At 41.0% G+C, this 18637-nt stretch overlaps 1 protein-coding gene across 2 annotated transcripts in view; it reads left to right on the forward strand.

Annotated features, from left to right (window-relative positions):
* Window positions 1-18637, forward strand: part of DNAH11 (dynein axonemal heavy chain 11) — a 356336-nt gene that overhangs the window by 59978 nt on the left and 277721 nt on the right. For both annotated transcript variants that reach the window (XM_042967928.1, XM_042967929.1), the window contains 6 exons: window positions 1958-2095; window positions 2405-2529; window positions 3080-3275; window positions 9383-9487; window positions 9861-10253; window positions 18248-18580. In XM_042967928.1, the coding sequence (XP_042823862.1) occupies window positions 1958-2095; window positions 2405-2529; window positions 3080-3275; window positions 9383-9487; window positions 9861-10253; window positions 18248-18580 (1290 nt within the window). The remainder of the gene's footprint in view (window positions 1-1957; window positions 2096-2404; window positions 2530-3079; window positions 3276-9382; window positions 9488-9860; window positions 10254-18247; window positions 18581-18637) is intronic.

Raw genomic sequence — 18637 nt, forward strand, 5'->3', positions numbered from 1 at the left:
ATACTGTTTTCCACAGTGGCTGCACCAGTTTGCATTCCCACCAACGGTGCATCACCATTGCTTTTTTTTTTTTTTTCCACATCCTCACCAACAGTTGTTGTTTAAAGAAAACAAAAATAGTTTTTTAAATGTTTTGTTTATTTTTGAGACAGAGACAGAGCATGAGTGAGGGAGGAGCAGAGAGAGAGGGAGACACAGAATCTGAACCAGGCTCCAGGCTCTGAGCTGTGAGCACAGAGCCCGATGCGGGGCTCGAGCTCACCCACTGTGAGATCATGACCTGAGCCAAAGTTGGACGCTTACCCACTGAGCCACCCAGATGCCCGTAAAGAAAATAAATTTTAAGGGACACTTTAAGAAGGCATAGACGTTGGTGTATGGTTTTCTGCCATCTTGATGGTGTTTACTGACTTTGAGGAGGTATCTTCTTTTAAAGAAATATCTATATAACAGGTCTAGTAACTGACATTTGATGAAACCCACACAGAGTAAGCAAGTAACAAAATAATTTTAAATGACCCCTTGGTTGTTTAGGGCCTGCACTGGGAAGCCCCAGCCCTGGTGCCAGACTGCCCAGTGTCCAACAGCAGCCCTGCCACTAGCTGTGAGAATTTGGGGAAATGATTCCCTCTCCACGACTCAGTTTTCTTATCTGAAAGATGTGACAACAGCATTGTAAGGCCCTTAAAATACAGTACGTGGCACCTCGCAAGCATTATTTAAACACATCTTATGTGACAGTGTGCATTTTAATTACATCGTTTTGCTTGCAAGGAAAGCTGTCTGACGCCGGCACACAGGAGGATCCACGTGGGGCAGAAGACAAGGCAGGAGGCTAGTGGAGATCCAAGGTCAGGCTCCTCAGATAGCTAAGCCTTGTGGAAACTGGTGGTGAAAGTTCATTTGGATTTGGGTGAGGAGCATGGACTGAGCGAGGAGAGCTGAAGGACCTTTACTGTCCTGCTTGCTGGTGATGTGATCCTGTTCCAGTCCACTTCTTTTTCTTCTGTCTCCCTATTTATTGGTTTCCTCCCCTTGCTGATAGTTTTTGTTCACTCCTAATTTTGCCACGGTGACTTCAATCTGCTGTGCCCCAATTCTTTTCCGGAGGAGGAGAGAATGTGATGAGTTCAAGGCATTCATTAGTTTGAGGTAGGACATTCCTGTCAAAGGAGATAGCTGCTTGCGGGATAGTTGCCCTTGGAGCAGGTCACCACTACTGCCCGAGGCCACCGCGTCGGGGGTCGCTGGGTGGTGTGGCAGGCAACATGGCTGCCATGCGCAGGACAATCACAGTAACTGGTACATTCGGTATAATTTATTATGACTATTATTATCATGAAGTGTATTTATTTTGACAGAAACAGAAACAGCTTGAGTGGGGAGGAGACAGAATCCCCAGCAGGCTCAGCACTGCCAGCTCAGCACGATTAGGGCCATGAACTCACAAAACTGTGAGATCATGATCTGAGCTGAAATAAGAGTTGGACGCATAACCAGCTGAGCTACCCAGGTGCCCCTGGCATAATTACTAAAGGTGTGACCTGGAGGGCCACTATATGGATATTCTTATATCGAAAGAGCCTATGTGTAGGAGGGGAGAACAAATAAAGAGGGCACACATTTTACTTCTGTTTTTCATATCTGCACAGTCTCTTCTAAAACATTTCCTGGTGCCCAGCAGGCGGAAGTAGTGTTATCTGCGAGCAGAGACTGCTGATAGGCAGTAGTTAATTTCTGACTCCTCTCATTTTCTGCTGAGGCAGGGAAATTGCTTTACATTTAGTATTTGCTTTATTGGACAAATGTTTTCAGTTTGGAGGTACTTTAGGATTCTCTTAGGGTTCTAGAATTTTGTTTTATCTCTAGTCATATCGGAGGTTTAATGGGGGGAAATAATGGAGTATTTGTATTAAAAACCCACAGTTCTTAACCTTGTAACTTTGATTTTTCACAGCTTTTGACCGTATTTGGGAATTTTCTAGAGAAACCGGTTGTCATGGAAATCTTCAGCCCACATTATAGCACACTAGTGCTCATGTTTGACGCGGAGTTGGATATGTGTAAGCAGTTGTATAATGAACACGTGAAGCAGGTAAGTAGGGGGTGAAGTTGAGCACATCCACAGCATCATTTTTGTGGGTAATGACCATCAGTTGGGACTTGATTTAATGATACCTAAAGAGTAGATGTGGGCCCTAAGCCTTTTATGCCTTTATTTAATTGGTTTCTTTATGCAGATGAACTTGGCTTAGGACCATAACCCTACTATTCAAGTTCTTAACACATACATTTTGTGTATTTGTACTGTAAAACTACCAAAATGAACAATTGCTTACAAGGTTGGAATGCACTCTGATTACATATTTCCTTTCTTCCTCTTCACCAAAATATCAATTTGCAGATTGAACGTGGAAATGTAGTTCTCCACAGGAATATGCCTTTTACCTCAGGCAACATCAAATGGGCTAAAGAGGTCCTTGAACGACTTCAAACATTTTGGTCCAATTTTGCATCTCTCCGGTATTTGTAAGTTATTAGGCTTATTTCATGGTAAAACCATCCTAATGAGACAAGCAATTTTTATGGAGGTCAGCGAGCTGTTCATTTTAGCACTTACAGAGTCTTTGCCCTTATTATTTAACTCTTACTTGGCTCAGTTCATTGAGAAGGATTCATCCTCATGATTTTAAAATACATTCACTGGGGCTCTTAAAACTTCATCTCTTTAGGTCCATACATAATTTCTTTTCACTTTTCGTTTTCACTGACAATACGTTGGTAGCTTTTTGTTACTTTTCTTCAGCAACTAGCACTCCTTTTATTTTGCAGATTTTCTGTACCTGCCTCTTTTCTTTGTAGGAATTGGTAACTTTCTGCTGTTGACATTCAGTTACATCTTGGGAGTTCCATTAATTTGATAACTGTCTTTTAAGGCAAAGACAATTCATAACCATTATTTGGCATCTATTGTTTCTATTCCTGTTTTTATAGTACATTTTATCATACTTCTATTTTATATTTTACTGTCAAGTAGTCAAGCTGAAATCTAATATGTAGAAAAATCGTATTCCTACAGATTCTTGGAAAGTCCTGATGATGCCCTAGTTTATCAGAAGTATACTGAAATGACAACTTTGCTAGACCAATTTGAAAATTCTATCTATGATGAATGGAAAAGTAACGTTGATGAAATCTGTGAATTCAATTTGAATCAACCCTTGGTTAAATTCAGTGCCATAACTGGTCTTCTCAGTGTCAACTTTGACCCAAAGGTAGGGGTTTGATGTTTTTAAGTTGTTTCATAGATGGCATTTTTATTACAAGTAAATCTCTGATGCTTCCAGTCATTTATATTTAATTTTGGGAGACTGTCAGTGCCACTAGGAATATAACTGAAATCTTAAAAAAAAACAACAACAACTTATTTTTGAGAGAAGAGAGAGCACCAGTGGAGGAGGGGTAGAGAGAAAGGGGGACAGAGGATCTGAACTGGGCTTCACTCTGACAGCAGCCAACCCACAGCGAGGCTCAAACCCACAAACCGCGAGATCATGACGTGAGTTGAATTTGGACGCTCAGCTAACTGAGCCACTCAGGTGCCCCCTGAAAACAACTTTTAATAGGTTGTAGTTTTAGAGGTTGGTTTCCCAAATGCTGTATTAATTACTGTTTATTTTGCCTTGTAATTGCCACTTCTACCTTCACTGAATAATGAGTTGAGAGTGGGGTCCATTCCATTTTACCTTTGTGTTTTTTGATTCCAGCATAGTGTCTGACGTGTGGTAATACCTAATGTTAGCTCAACTGAATGTAATTATAGTCTTTATCAGTTTTCTGGCTTGAATTTTATTTGCTTTTGGTTCACTAAAATTTTATCACAGAAGTTAAGGTTTGGGGAGTCGACAAAATGTATGGAATGAGAGACCTTTTTTAATCCTTTGGGTGGATAATGGTAAATGATTTGTCATAATATCTTTCAAAGGGACAATAAACTCTAATATGTTAAATTAGTAATTCTTATAAAATAGTTTTCAGAAAAACACAAAACAACATATAAATGCCCCACATAGTATGAACAGTTAAGGGGCGCCTGGGTGGCTCAGTTGGTTGAGCATGCGACTTTGGCTCAGGTCATGACCTCGCGGTTCATGAGTTCGAGCGTCGGGTTAGGGTTTGTGCTGACAGCTCGGAGCCTGGAGACTGCTTCGGATTCTGTGTCTCCCTCTGTCTCTGCCCCTCCCCTGCTCACATTCTCCCTCTCTCTCTCTCAAAAATAAAGATTAAAAAAAATTAAAAAAAAATGAACAGCTAGGTAGTATCCGGGATGAAATTTACCTTTATTGAAGAGATCATTTTTATTTTATGATAAACCACATAACAAAAAGAAATTTCATAAATTCTCTGAGGAAGTTTATTTTCTCAAAACTTCATTACATGTTATGTAATTGATAAGAATGTAATAATGAAAACACAGGAAGTTTAATAGAAATTACCTATGGTTTGCTTATATTTATATATAATGTACTCTCTGTGCATATATTTGCTAAATTGATATATATGTAGGCATATATGTATTTTAACTTATTTCCAACTTTGAGAGCTTGGCAGGAGACACAAAATAAGCTTTTTCTTAATGTTTATGTATTTTGAGAGGGGGGGGGGGAGAGAACGAGTGGGGGAGGGGCAGAGAGAGAGAGAGAGAGAGAGGGAGAGAGAATCCTAAGCAGACTCTGTGCTGTCAGTATGAGCCCCATGCAGGGCTTCATTTCATGAACTGTAAGATCATGATCTGAGCCAAAATCAAGATTTGGCTATTTACCCAACTGAGCCATTGAGGCACTCCTAAACTTTTCTATTTACCTAAAAGAATGTGCTTTACAGGAAAGGGCAAACATATAAAAATATCTATTTGTGAGTTGCTTTTACAAAAAAATTAGTCAAAATTTGGCTAATTTTTTAGATAGTGAAGATTATATACTGTTTTTTAGTGATTTCCCTTTCATGTCAGTTGTATTGTATACCTAGGTAGGAAATGGGCCTCATTGGATCTGATTGTCATAATCTGCACCCAAATTCTGATCTGTTGCCCTGAAATAGTACAGAGAACAGCATCACTTAGTTATGTTTACAAACCTTAGCACATACATGTATAAATACGTGACCTGGAGAACTGAGGGTTTCTTTTATCCCTAATTTCATAAAACCAGCTTACAGAAACTAAATTCGTGAGAAGTTCCAGGGATAATTCCTGTGTTTATACCTGAAGGGATGATAAAAACACAGACTATATGTTAATAGTTAACCTGTGGTGTAACAATCTAAGGGAGTCAACTGGTCTACCTTCAAAACGTGTTGTGCAGTCTTTTCCTCAGAGCCTGTGATTTAGAGGTGTAGTCATTTCTGCTACAACATGACATATGCCTTCCTAAAAATCACTGCACTAGGAAAGAATGCACTGTAAAAAGTACTGGGCTTATGGGGAAAATGGGGTTAGGGCTGTCATACTTTAAAAGCTGCAAGCAAGGGGTGCTTGGGTGGCTTGGATGATTAAGTGTCTGACTGATGTTATCAGCTCAGTTCATGATCTCATGGTAATGAGATCCAGCCCCATGTAGGGGTCTGTGCATAGTGTGGAGCCTTCTTGAAGTTCTTTCTCCGCCTCTCTCTCTGTCCCTCCCTCACTTGCTCTTTCAAAATAAGTAAATAAACCTAAAACAACTGTAAGCAATACATTAAAGAAACAGGAATGTAGTACCTCAAGATCATAAAAGCCATATATGAAAAACCCACTGCTAACATCATCCTCAATGGAGAAATAGCTTTCCCCCTAAGGTCAGGAAAACAAGGATTTCCCCTCTCACCACTGTTATTCAACATAGTGTTGGAAGTCCTAACCTCAGTAATCAGACAACACACAAAAAAAAGGCATCCAAGTCAGCAAGAAGGAAGTCAAACTTGCACTTTTCGAAGACAACATGATACTCTATGTGAAAAACAAAAGATCCACCCCAAACTGCTAGAACTGATCCATGAATTCAGCACAGGATTCAGTCACAGGATATAAAATCAGTGTATAGAAGTTGGTTGCACTTCTATACACCAGTAATGAAGTAGCAGAAAGAGAAATCAAGGAATTGATCCCGTTTACAATTGCACCAAAACCCATAATACCTAGGAATAAACCTAATCAGAGAGGTATAAGATCTGTACACTGAAAACTATAGAAAGTTAATAAAAGAAATTGAAGATTTCCAAAAAAAAAAAAAAAAAAAAGGAAAAACATTCCATGCTCCTGGATAGGAAGAACATATATTGTTAAAATGTCAATACTGTCCAAAGCACTCTACATACTCAATGCAATACCTATCAAAATAACACCAGCATTCTTCACAGAGCTAGAAAAAATAATCCTCAAATTTGTATGGAACCAGAAAAGACTCCGAATAGCCAAAGCAATCCTGAAAAAGAAAACCAGAGCAGGAGGCATCACAATTCCAGTCTTTAAGGTGTATTACAAAGCTGTAATCATGAAGACAGTATGGTACTGGCATAACAGACACATAGATCAGTTGAACAGAAGAGAGAAGCCAGAAATGAACCCACAAAGGTATGGCCAACTCATCTTTGACAAAGCGGCAAAGAGTATCCAATGGAATAAAGACGGTCTCTTCAGCAAGTGGTGCTGGGAAAACTGGAGAGCGACATGCAGGAGAATGAACCTGGACCACTTTCTTACACCATATGCAAAAATAAACTCAAAATGGATGAAAGAACTAAATATTAGAAAGCTATTAAAATCTTAGAAGAGATAACAGGCAAGAAATTCTTTGACCCTGGCCGCAGCAACTTCTTACTAGACATGTCTCCATAAGCAAAGAAACAGAAGAAAAATGAACTATTGGGACCTCATCAAGATAAAAAGCTTCTTCACGGTGAAGGAAACTATCAGCAAAACTAAAAGACAGCTGATGGAATGGGAGAAGATATCTGCAAATAACCTATCAGATAAAGGGTTAGTATCCAAAATCTGTAAAGAACTGATTAAATTCAACACCCAAAAATAATTTAGTGAAGCAATTGGCAAAAGACACTTTTCCAAAGAAAACACATAGATGGCTGACACATGAAAAGATGCTCAACATCACTCATCATCAGAGAAATACAAATCAAAACCACAATGAGATACCACCTCACACCTGTCAGAATGGCTAAACTGAACAACTCAGGAAACAGCAGCTATTGGTGAGGATGCAGAGAAAGAGGATCTCTTTTGCACTGCTGGTGGGAATGCAAACTGGTACAGCCACTCTGGAGAACAGTTGGGGGTTCCTCAAAAAATTAAAAATAGAACTACCCTATGACCCAGTAATTGCACTACTAGGTATTTATCCAAGGGTTACAGGTGGGATGTTTCGAAGGGGCACATGCACCCCAGTTTTTATAGCAGTGCTATTGACAATAGCCTAAGTCCGGAAAGAGCCCAAATGTCCATCGACTGATGAATGGATAAAGAAGATAAAGAAGATTGTGTGTGTGTAATATTTCTCGGTAATCAAAAAGGATGGAATTTTGCCATTTGCAACAACATGGATGGAACCTAGAGTGTATTATGCTAAGTGAAGTAAGTCAGAGAAAGACAACTATCATATGACTTCACTCATATGTGAAATTTAAGATACAAGACAGATGAACATAAGGGAAGGGAAGCAAAAATAATATAAAAACAAACCATAAGAGATTCTTAAATCCAGAGAACAAACTGAGCGTTACTGGAGGCAAGGTGGGTGAGGGGGTAGGCTAAATGGGTAAGGGACATTAAGGAGAACACTTGGTGGGATGAGTACTGGGTGTTATATATGAGTGACGAATCAGTAAATTCTATTCCGGAATTACACTGTAGGTTAACCAACTTGGATGCAATTTAAAAAAAAAAAAGGGGGGGGGGGAGAAAGAGGCAAACCAAGAAACAGACTCTTAACTAGAGAGAACAAACTGATGGTTATCAGAGGGAAGGTGGGTGGAGGCATGGGTGAGGTAGGTGATGGGGATGAAGGAGTGTACTTAATGTGATGAGCACTGAGTGTTGTACAGAAATGTTGACTCACTGTATTGTACACCTGAAACTAATATCACACTGTGTGTTAACTAACGAATTTAAATAAAAATGTAAAAAAACAGGAATGTAGGAAAAACAGCATTATTTTATACATTTTAAATGGCTACATAAATAATATATAGCTACCACAGTAAATATGACTTTCCCTTGACAAAGACCTGAAGTTTGCTCGTGGAAGTAGGTGTTGGAAAGGTTGCAGTTTATGTGTTACTGTGAAGTGATGGAAGGAGAGTTCTCTGATACCAGGCAGAAAGTTGTACCCCCCCTCCCACCCCTGCAGGTGAGTGGGCGTGGCTCCTCATGGGTGAATGAACTGAAGCACTTGGTGGCTGTTTACATATGAGCATTTTGTGTATTTCTAAATGATTTTTTTTAATTAAAAAGGTTTTTTTAATGTTTATTTTTGTGAGAGAATAAGAGTGTGAGCAGGGGAGGGGCAGAGAGAGAGGGAGACACAGAATCTGAAGCGGGCCCCAGGCTCTGAGCTGTTGGCTCAGAGGCTGACGAGGGCTTGAACTCACGAGCCGAGTCGTGAGGTCATAACCTGAGCCGAAGTTGGGTGCTTAACTGACTGAGCCATCCAGGCACCCCTAATTTTTAAAATTTTTATTGGAGAGCATGAGGGGCAGAGAGACAGAATTCCAAGCAGGTTCCACACTCATTGGGGGGCGGACGCGGCTCACTCCTATGATCCTGGGATCATAACCCAAGCTGAAATAGACACTCAACCAACTGAGCCACCCAGGTGCTCCGTGCCTATTTCTAAGCTTTCCAGTTGAGTTGGGTGCGGTTTTTACTTTTACCTGGTGTTTCTTGCTAATGAAATTGCAGATAAGCATAGACAAAATAGGTGGCATCCTCACTTTGCTAGTGTATCAATCACATTGGAACACATTTATGTTTTCAAAACAAACACTGTAACAGGAAGAAGGTACTGGGAAAACATTGAGGTCCGTTTATGGCCTTCAGTTTCACCTGTCCATGTGCACATGTTGCTGTCTTTTGCTTAAATTCTTTCCCTGACTGTGGGCCATAACCAGTGACAGATACCTTTATTATTTATATTTCCACATCATAAGGAATGTATGATTGTTACGCGTATGCTTAAAAAGCATGTGAAACAGCAGCCTCAGTCAGTTAAGCCTTGACAGTTTGAGAGTATTGTAACCATTGGATGAAATTTTAAGTGTTGGGATTTTAATGTGTGTTGAAAGAGAATGCTCTTCTTAAAATACATAATGATCCTTGATTTTCTTTTAAAAGCTAGTGGCTGTATTGAGAGAAGTGAAATACCTTTTGATGTTGAAGAAATCCAACATACCAGATTCAGCTTTAGCCATCTTCAAAAAAAGAAACACTATTTTAAAGGTTAGTGTTTTTAGGGTATTTTTTGAACAGAAATATTTTTTTACTTGTGTTTTTCTTTTTTTATTTTTTTTGAGAGAGGGAGAGTGAGCGTGAGCTGGGCAGAGGGGTGGAGGGAGAAAGAGAATCTTAAATAGACTCCACATTCATCATGGGGCCCGATGCAAAGCTTGATCCCATGACCCTGGGATCATGACTTGAGCCAAAATCGGGAGTCAGATGCTCAGCCGACCGAGCCACCTATGCACCGCTGAACACAAGAACAAGTGTCTTGATTTGTAATTATTAACATGTAGACCAATAGTACTTTGATGCCTTTAAGATACATAGCTATAACATATTTGGCCCTTTTTGTTTGGGGATTTCCTTTGCTCAGTACATTGGAAATCTTGAACTTCTTGTGCAAGGATATAATAAGCTGAAGCAGACTCTTCTGGAAGTGGAATACCCTCTGGTTGAAGAGGAGCTGAGGGCCGTGGATGAGCAACTACAGGCAGCCGCGACGTCGCTGACGTGGCAGGATGACTGCTGGGGATACATTGAGAGGGTGCACACAGCGACGGCGGAATTGGCACACAGAGTTGAGCATGCGCGGAGCAATGTTAAAGTGATCCAGCAAACCATGAAGGCGTGGGCCGAGTGTACGCTTCTGCCCAGGAGGGAGCACCGAAGGGAGGCTGTCTTTACCTTGGAGGACAAGAGTGATTTGTTCTCTAAAAAGTACAAGCGAATTCAGGAAGATGGCTGCAAGATACATAACTTGGTGGAGGTAATTGCTTTTAAGGTTTTGAAATAGATTGAAGAGCTTTTCAGTTAGCTGAGAAGGCAGCAGACCTACACAACCTTATAATGTAGGATTGTTTCATTAGGGTTGAGAGAGCTTTATGTGTGGTTTTGTTAAGCATTTAAAATGGAGAAATTTGTCTTGCTCGCCTATTGGAATGTGAGATATTTTCATGAAACGCAAAGGCTAGAGAGGGGATCCTTGTGTTTGTCATAGCTACGTGCTCTTCTGGCAGCTGTCAATAGCTAGCATTGTTGGTGGGGTGCCTGTCTGTGTCAGCCATCTTGTCTGCGTCATCTCCTGCCACCCTCTCAACCTTCTAAGGGTGGTGATAGTAGTCACTCTTTTTTTTTTTTTTTTTTTAACAAGTATTTGAATTTTTAAAACTATTCTAGAGTTGTCAATTTAAGAGAAAATAAAATAAAATAGAACAAGGCAGAAAAATAAAAGTAATCAAGCAAAAAGTCCCTTATCTGTTGGACCTTATATTCTAGTTGGAAAATAGAGACAATAACAAAAACAGAATAAGTCAATTGGTCATAGGATAAATGGTAAAAAATAGAGCAGGTAGGATACGGAATCATTGGTAGGGAAGGTGTACTTTTTAAAATTCTAGTTAGATAAGGGTTGGTGGGGGGTGGGAGGAAGGGGAGGGTGGGTGATGGGTATTGAGGAGGGCACCTTTTGGGATGAGCACTGGGTGTTGTATGGAAACCAATTTGACAATAAATTTCATATAATGAGAAAAAAAATTCTAGTTAACATTCAGTGCGATATTGATTACAGAATAGGATTCAGTGATTCATCACCTATGTTCAACAACCATTGCTCATTACAACAAGTGCCCTCCTTAATACCCATCACCCATCTAGTCCGATTTCCACCCTCCTCCCTCTGTCAACCCTCAGTCTATTCTCTATCATTAAGTCTTTTGTGATTTGTTTCCTCCCCTGGTCTTTTTATTCCCCCCGTTTTCCATATGTTCATCTGTTTTGTTTCTTAAATTTTACATATGGGTGAAATCATACGGTATTTGTCTTTCTCTGATTTATTTCACTTAGCATGATACATTCTAGTTCCATCCACATCATTGCAAATGGCAAGATTTCATTCTTTTTGATTGCTAATATTCCATTGTGTGTGTGTGTGTGTGTGTGTGTGTGTGTGTGTGTTCATGTGTGTGTATCACATTTTATTTATCCATCATCAGATGAACATTGGGGCTCTCTCCATAGTTTAGCTTTTGTTGATAATGCTGCTATAAACATTGGAGTGCATGTACCCCTTTGAATCTGTATTTTTGTCTCCTTTGGATAAATACCTAATAGTGCAATTGCTGAATTGTAGGATAGTTCTAGTTTTAGTTTCTTGAGGAACCTCCACACAGTTTTCCAGAGTGGCTGCATCAGTTTGCATTCCCACCAGCATTACAAGAGGATGCCCCTTTCCCACATCCTCACCAACACCTGTTGTTTGTTGTGTTGTTAATTTTAGCCATTCTAACGGGTATGAGGTGGTATCTCATGGTTTTGATTTGTATTTCCCTGATGATGAATAATGTTTAACATCTTTTCATGTGTTGGCTGTCTGGATGTCTTCTTTGGGAAAGTGTCTATTCATGCCTTCTGCCCATTTCTTAACTGGGTTGTTTTTTTGGGTGTTCTGTTTGATAAGTTCTATATTTTGGTTATTAACCTTTTAACAGATAGATGATTTGCAAATATCTTCTCCCATTCCATAGGCTGCCTTTTAGTTTTGTTGATTTTTTACTTTACTTTGCAGAAGCTTTTTATCTAGATGAAGTCCCAGTAGTTTATTTTTACTTTTGTTTCCCATTGGCAACATGTCTAGTAAGAAGTTGCTGTGGCCAAGGTCAAAGAGGTTGCTGCTTGTGCTCTCCTCTAGGATTTTGATGGTTTTCTGTTGGACATTTAGATCTTTCATCCATTTTGAATTTCTTTTTGTATGTATGGTGTAAGAAAGTGGTCCGGTTTCATTCTTCTGCCTGTAGCCATCCGGTTTTCCCAACACCATTTGTTGACGACTGTCTTTTTTCCACTGACTACTCTTTCCTGCTTTGTTGAAGATGAGTTGACCTTATAGTTAGGAGTCCATTTTTGGATTTTCTATTCTGTTCCGTTGATCTATGTGTCTGTTTTTGTGCCCATACTATATAGTACATATATTATAGCTTTGTAATATAGCTTGAAATCCAGGATTGTGATACCTCCAGTTGTGTTTTTCTTTTTTAGGATTGCCTTGGCTATTCAGGGTCTTTTGTGGTTCCATATAAATTTTAGGATTGTTTGTTCTAGCTCTGAACAATGTTGGTAATATATTCACAGGGATTGCATTAAATGTGTAGATTGCTCTGGGTAGTATAGACATCTTAACAATGTTTTTTCTTCTAATCCATGAGCATGGAAGGCTTTTTCATTTTTTTGTGTCCTATTCAGGTTTTTTCATAAGCATTCTATAGTTTTTGGAGTACAGATCTTTTACCTCTTTAGTTAGGTTTATTCCTAGGTATCTTACCGTTTTAGGTGCAATTGCAAATTGGATCGGTTCCTTGATTTCTTTTTCTGCTGCTTTGCTAGCGGTGTATAGAAATGTGACAGATTTCTTCACATTGATTTTATATCCTGTGACTTTGCTAAATTCATGTACTGCTTCTAGCAGTTTTTCAATGGAGGCTTTTGGGTTTTCTACATAGAGTATCATGTCATCTGTGAGTAGTGAAAGTTTGAGTTCTACCTTGCTGATTTGGATGGGGGGGAATTTTATACGAAGCGGTTTGAAACACTTTCTTAATAAGGTAGCAGTTCTGCATTGAACCAGAAGGGAAAGAGAATGAGCCATGTAGATATCAGGAGAAGGATGCTGTAGGTAGCAAAAGTACAGAAGTTTGAGGAAAGATCCTGGCCTGTCCCAGGATCAGTTAGAGAGCCAGCATGCCTGAAGCAGAATTCATAAGGGGAATAGTGGTAGCTGATAAAAGCTTAGAAGGGACTAAGGATCCATCATAGGGGATGGACAGGCCATTATGAGAAATTTGGTTTGTACTGGGAGGTGAAATGGCAGCAGAGACTCTCTGTTCCAAGGCTTGGCCTGTTGACTGTAAATCAGAGGTTGGGGAGCAAGGAGGTGGTAGGAGGTAGAGAGACCATTAGGAGATTAATTTAAAAATTCAGGCGACAATGGCTTGGGTCAGAACGGTAGTGATAGAAGCAGTCATGCTGGATGTATGTTGAAGGTAGAACCAACAAGATTTGCTGTGGTCAGTCAGGAGAGAGCGATGTCAAGGATGAGTTGAGATTTTTTGGTCTGAGCAACTGGAAAATTGGAGTTTCCCTTTAGTGATATAGGGAAGACTGTGAGAGAGTGGATTTTGCATGAAGAGAGAGGCTTTGGTTTGGGCCATGTTAGTGAGAGAGGCACGCTCAAGGGGATATTTTGCGTAGGCTGGCACTGCAGTCGAGTCTGGAATTTGGGGTTAGAAGTCTAGGCCAGTGACACAGAGCTGGGAGCCAGGAGCATGTATGTTATATGGGAAGCCACAGACTTACCTGGGTTCAGGTAGGGATTAATTGTAGATAGAAGAGCGGCCTGAGGACTGACCTTGAAGTCATCCCTGAGGCCAGGGAGGAGGGCAAGGTCCAGCACAGGAAGCGGAGAAGGCCAGTGAAGTAGACGGAAAATCAAGAGAGATGCAGTCCTGGAAATCCCGTCAAGAAGGGATTTCAAGAAGGAGGAAGCTTTTGACTTTGTCCCATCCTGATTTATGACCGGAAAATGAGGGCCGAGACTGGCAGTCAGATTTTGCATCATGGGAGCCATTGGTGACTGTGACAGACCTAACTGAATAGAATGGAAGCCAAATTGGAGCGACTGACAAGAATGGGAGAAATGGGACCAGAAATCCGCTAAATTGAGGAGCTCTAGGGGGCGGGAACTGAAAACTGCACAGTGCCTGGGGCGTGTCAGGGATGGGGAGGATTTTATTTTATTTTGTTTTGTTTATTTATTTATTTATTTATTTATTTTTAAATTAAAATGTTTTTTAAAAAATGTTTATTTTTGAGAGAGATAGAATGTGAATGGGGGAGGGGCAGAGAGAGAGGGAGACACAGAATTTGAAGCAGGCTCCAAGGCTCTGAGCTGTCAGCACAGAGTCCAACATGGGTCTTGAACTACTGAACCACGAGATGGTGACCTGAGTAGAAGTCAGCTGATTAACTGACTAAGCCACCCAGGTGCCCCATTGTTTTGTTTATTTTTGATTAAGAATTTTAAAAGTTTATTTATTTATTTTGAAGGAGGGTGGGAGAGGAGAGAGAGAGAGAGAAAATACGTGAGTGGGGGAGGGGTAGAGAGAGAGAGAGTGCGTGTGCGAGGGGGCGCAGAATCCCAAGCAGACTCCGTGCTGTCACTCAGATTCTGATCTGGGGCTCAATTTCATGACATTGAGATCATGACCTGAGCTGAAATCAAGAGTCATATGACTAACCAATTCTGCCATGCAGGTGCCTTGGGAAGATTTTTTTTTTTTAATTTTTTTTTTTAACGTTTATTTATTTTTGAGACAGAGAGAGACAGAGCATGGCTGGGGAGGGGCAGAGAGGGAGACACAGAATCAGAAGCAGGCTCCAGGCTCTGAGCCACCAGCCCAGTGCCCGACGCGGGGCCCGAACTCACGGACCGCGAGACCGCGACCCGAGCCGAAGTTGGACGCTTAACCGACTGAGCCACCCAGGCGCCCCGGGAATATTTTTTTTTTTTTTTAATTTTATTTATTTATTTTTGAGAGAGACAGAGACAGTGTGAGTGGTGGAGAGGGAGAGAGAGAATCCCAACCAGAGAATCCCACCGACAGTGCAGAGCCCGACATAGGACTTGATCTCGCGAACTGTGACATCATGACCTGAGCTGAAACCAAGAGTTGGACTCTTAACCAACTGAGCCACCCAGGCACCCCTGGGAGGATTTTATTTTTAATGCTGGTTGATGTTTTTGGGTGATAGAAGTTGATTGGAATGATCTAGGAGAGGAGAAATAATGACTGAGGAAAATCTTGGAAGGAATGGGATTGCATACATACATGGGGATGTTGGCTGTAGACAGGAACATGGGCAGCTAATCTGTAGTGACTGGAGAGAAGACAGCAAAGTACAGGATTGTGGTGCTCACAGAGGGGCAGCTCTGGTGAGGGGAATGTGGGGAAGTTCATTTTTCATTCTTCATAAGGAAAAAAGAACAGGAACCAAAGAGCAAATTCAGTATTTCCTTCTGAGTGCATTTGTTATATGGAATCTCTATAGATAGACACAGTGCTCAGACCAGAGTCAGGCTGTCCTGTTGAAACAAGACCACAGGGAAGGTAGAGGGCCTGGTGGGTTACTGTGGCAGCAATCTAGGTGACGGATGGTGGTACCTGGACCCAGGAGGTGACTATGGAGATAATTAGGAGTGGTTGGGTTCTGCATATATTTTAAATTAAGTAAAACAAACAGAATTGGATGTGGAACATCAAAGAAGGAGGCTATTCTAAGAGTTTGGTGCCCCTCAGCTGGAAAGATGAAGTTGCAATCCATTCAGACATTCAGGTGGGAAAGGCTATGTGAGCAAGAGGACAGCTGAGAAGGAAAGATGTCAGTCTTAGACATTTAAAAAAATGTTTCTTTATTTTTGAGAGAGAGAGAGACAGACAGTGTGAGCAGGGAAGAGGCAGAGAGAGAGGCAGACACAGGGTCTGAAGCAGGCTCCAGGCTCTGAGCTGTCAGCACAGAGCCCGACACGGGGCTCAAACTCACAAACTGTGACATCATAACCTGAGCTGAAGTTGACGAACAGACTGAGCCACCGAGGTACCCCTAATGTGAGGCGTCTGTCAGATGAGGAGGAGTTGTGGCAGCAGTTGGATTTACTAGTTCTGGAGTTTGGGAAAGGGCTGTAAACTGGAAGTGCCTGTGAAAAAGAAGTCGGTGGCCATGACATTTAAGCTCATGAGATCCCCAAGAGCTGTGTAGCTAGAGAACAGAAGTAAGTCAAGGACAGGTCTGTGGGGAAACAGGGAGGAGGAAGAAGAACCTTAGGAAACGGAGGAGGAAGAAGAACGAGCCCAAGGTGCAGAAAAGGAACATGACACAGTAGGAGGAAAACCAGGAGAGGCTGGCGAATGAGGATGAAGACACAGAGTGAAGAAGGGGTGTGAAGGAGAACACACCTGCTCACCAAAATGTGACGTGTGGCGCACTTGATATGCTGTGTTGAGCGTAGTGTAGCAAAAAAAGAAAAACATTAATACGGGTTTCAAAGTTTCTTTTGGCTTCCAAGTTTGTCTGAAGTTTCTAAGTTTTAATTTTCCTTACTGATAACAGCTTGCTCGGACAGACTTTGTCGCGGCTTTCTTTCTTTGATTGCTGCCTGTATGAGCATTCTAGGGCTGCGGTAACAGAGTACCACAAATGGGGGGCTTGTAATGTCAGAAACGTATTCTTTCACAGTCTGAAGGCTAGAAGTCTGAAAGCAAGGTGTGAGCAGGGCTGTGATGTTTGGAAACAGGTTTGGAAAAGACCTGCCCTCCGGAGTCCAGAGGTCCTGTTTCTAGTTCTAGCTTAGTTGCTAACTTCCTACCCCTGTGACACTTGGTATGTCTTAGGTCTTTGTTTTTATATCTTTAAAATGAAGAGACTTAACAAGATGGTCTTTAAGGATTTTTGTGTTTTCGGCTCTAAGATCTATATTTCTTCTTTCTAGTGCACACAAAGGAGCCGAGACTGCTATGTACAATTGCCCAGGATGTCTACTGCACAACTCCAGGGTAGTGGGTCACGTATACTACAGATATATACGGATATGAATAGTCCACCTGGATGGGCAAGATAGCATTTCTCAAAGGAGAGGCCCTTAAATTTGTTTGAGGGCAAGAAATCCCTCAAAGAACTTTCTAATCTTGGCCCATTTTTATCACCTCTTTATTTCTGGTTCTTGCAAGTAACACACACCTTTGAATCCTGGATCATATATCCACAGTAGCAAAAGATCAAAAAAAAGCAAAGAGTATAGTCTGCCTTGTAACCAGCTCTTATTCCAGGGTCTCCTTTTGTCTGTGCTCTCGTTTCTGAGTTGGGCCTCTGCTCTCTGGACTGTAATGCCTATGTAACCTTTGCCACTCAGAAAGGTGTCTCTGGAACCAGCCGTGCTGCCCACCTGATCTTTTCAAATCTGTGTCCTTAGGTCTGCCACACTGTATGCCCCACCTCTAGCAGTCTTGATGCATATCTGTGTCCGACCCTGTCATGCCCTACTGCCTATTCATCACTCACACTTGGGAGATGTTGAAGTAGAAGAACTTAATATTGTTGAAGCACAAAGAGAGTTTCGACTTCACCAAGCCTGTTTTCCCCAAGCTGGGTTACTATTCCGTAGGCGACTTATAGGTGCTTTGCACAAAGTGTTCTTTGTGTTTTGGTTAAACCAACGTAAGTGAACTTATAATAGTGGAACAGTGAATCTCCAAGAAAGGCCTGCAGGACAGAGCGCTTTGCTGACTTAGTGACCTTGGATGTTCCAGAACAGTGTTCTCTGAAGGGCCAGTTTGGGAAACCTACACCTTGGGCCCTGGAAGACCATGTCCTAGGCCCCTTGGAGTTAGGGACAGAGCAAGAACTTGAGCCTATGTCCAATACATACAGAATGTGTTCAGAACTCAAGAATTTCTTGTTCGTATTTGAAGATGCAATTTTCATAATTATTTTTCCTTTAAAGAATGACCTTTGAATGTATTTTATAACTGATACAAATGTCACAACAACCTGCTTTGATTTTTACTATTTAGCTTAAGGTTCTACAACCTAGCATTTAAATGTCCCTGACTTGTGCAGGAGCAAAATATTTTTTTAACAAAATATTTAAACGTAAAGCTTTCATGTTTGTACTCACTGTTGTTTATACTCCTCTGTTAATATTTACATTTGTAGGAAAACAGGAAGCTCTTCAGAGCAAATCCTTCTCTGGATACGTGGAAGATTTATGTAGAATTCATTGATGACATTGTGGTGGAAGGCTTTTTTCAAGCTATCATGCACGACTTAGATTTCTTTCTGATGAATATGGAGAAACAACTGAAACCTGTGCCGTTTTTTCAAGCACAGATGATCCTCACACCCCCTGAGATTCTGTTTAAACCTTCTTTAGAACGAGAGGCTGGGGATGGCTTCTATGATCTGGTGGAGGGAGTGCTATGCAGTAGTTTCAGAATGTCTGCCCAGATGAAGCGGGTGGCAGCACATCTGGAAATCGCCGATTATCAGGTATTTTCTTTGTAAATGGGTATTTATGTTTTGTTAATGATTCAAACATAAATTGAG

The sequence above is a fragment of the Panthera tigris genome, chromosome A2 (genome assembly GCF_018350195.1).
Source record: "Panthera tigris isolate Pti1 chromosome A2, P.tigris_Pti1_mat1.1, whole genome shotgun sequence".
NCBI classification, from domain to species: Eukaryota; Metazoa; Chordata; class Mammalia; order Carnivora; family Felidae; genus Panthera; species Panthera tigris.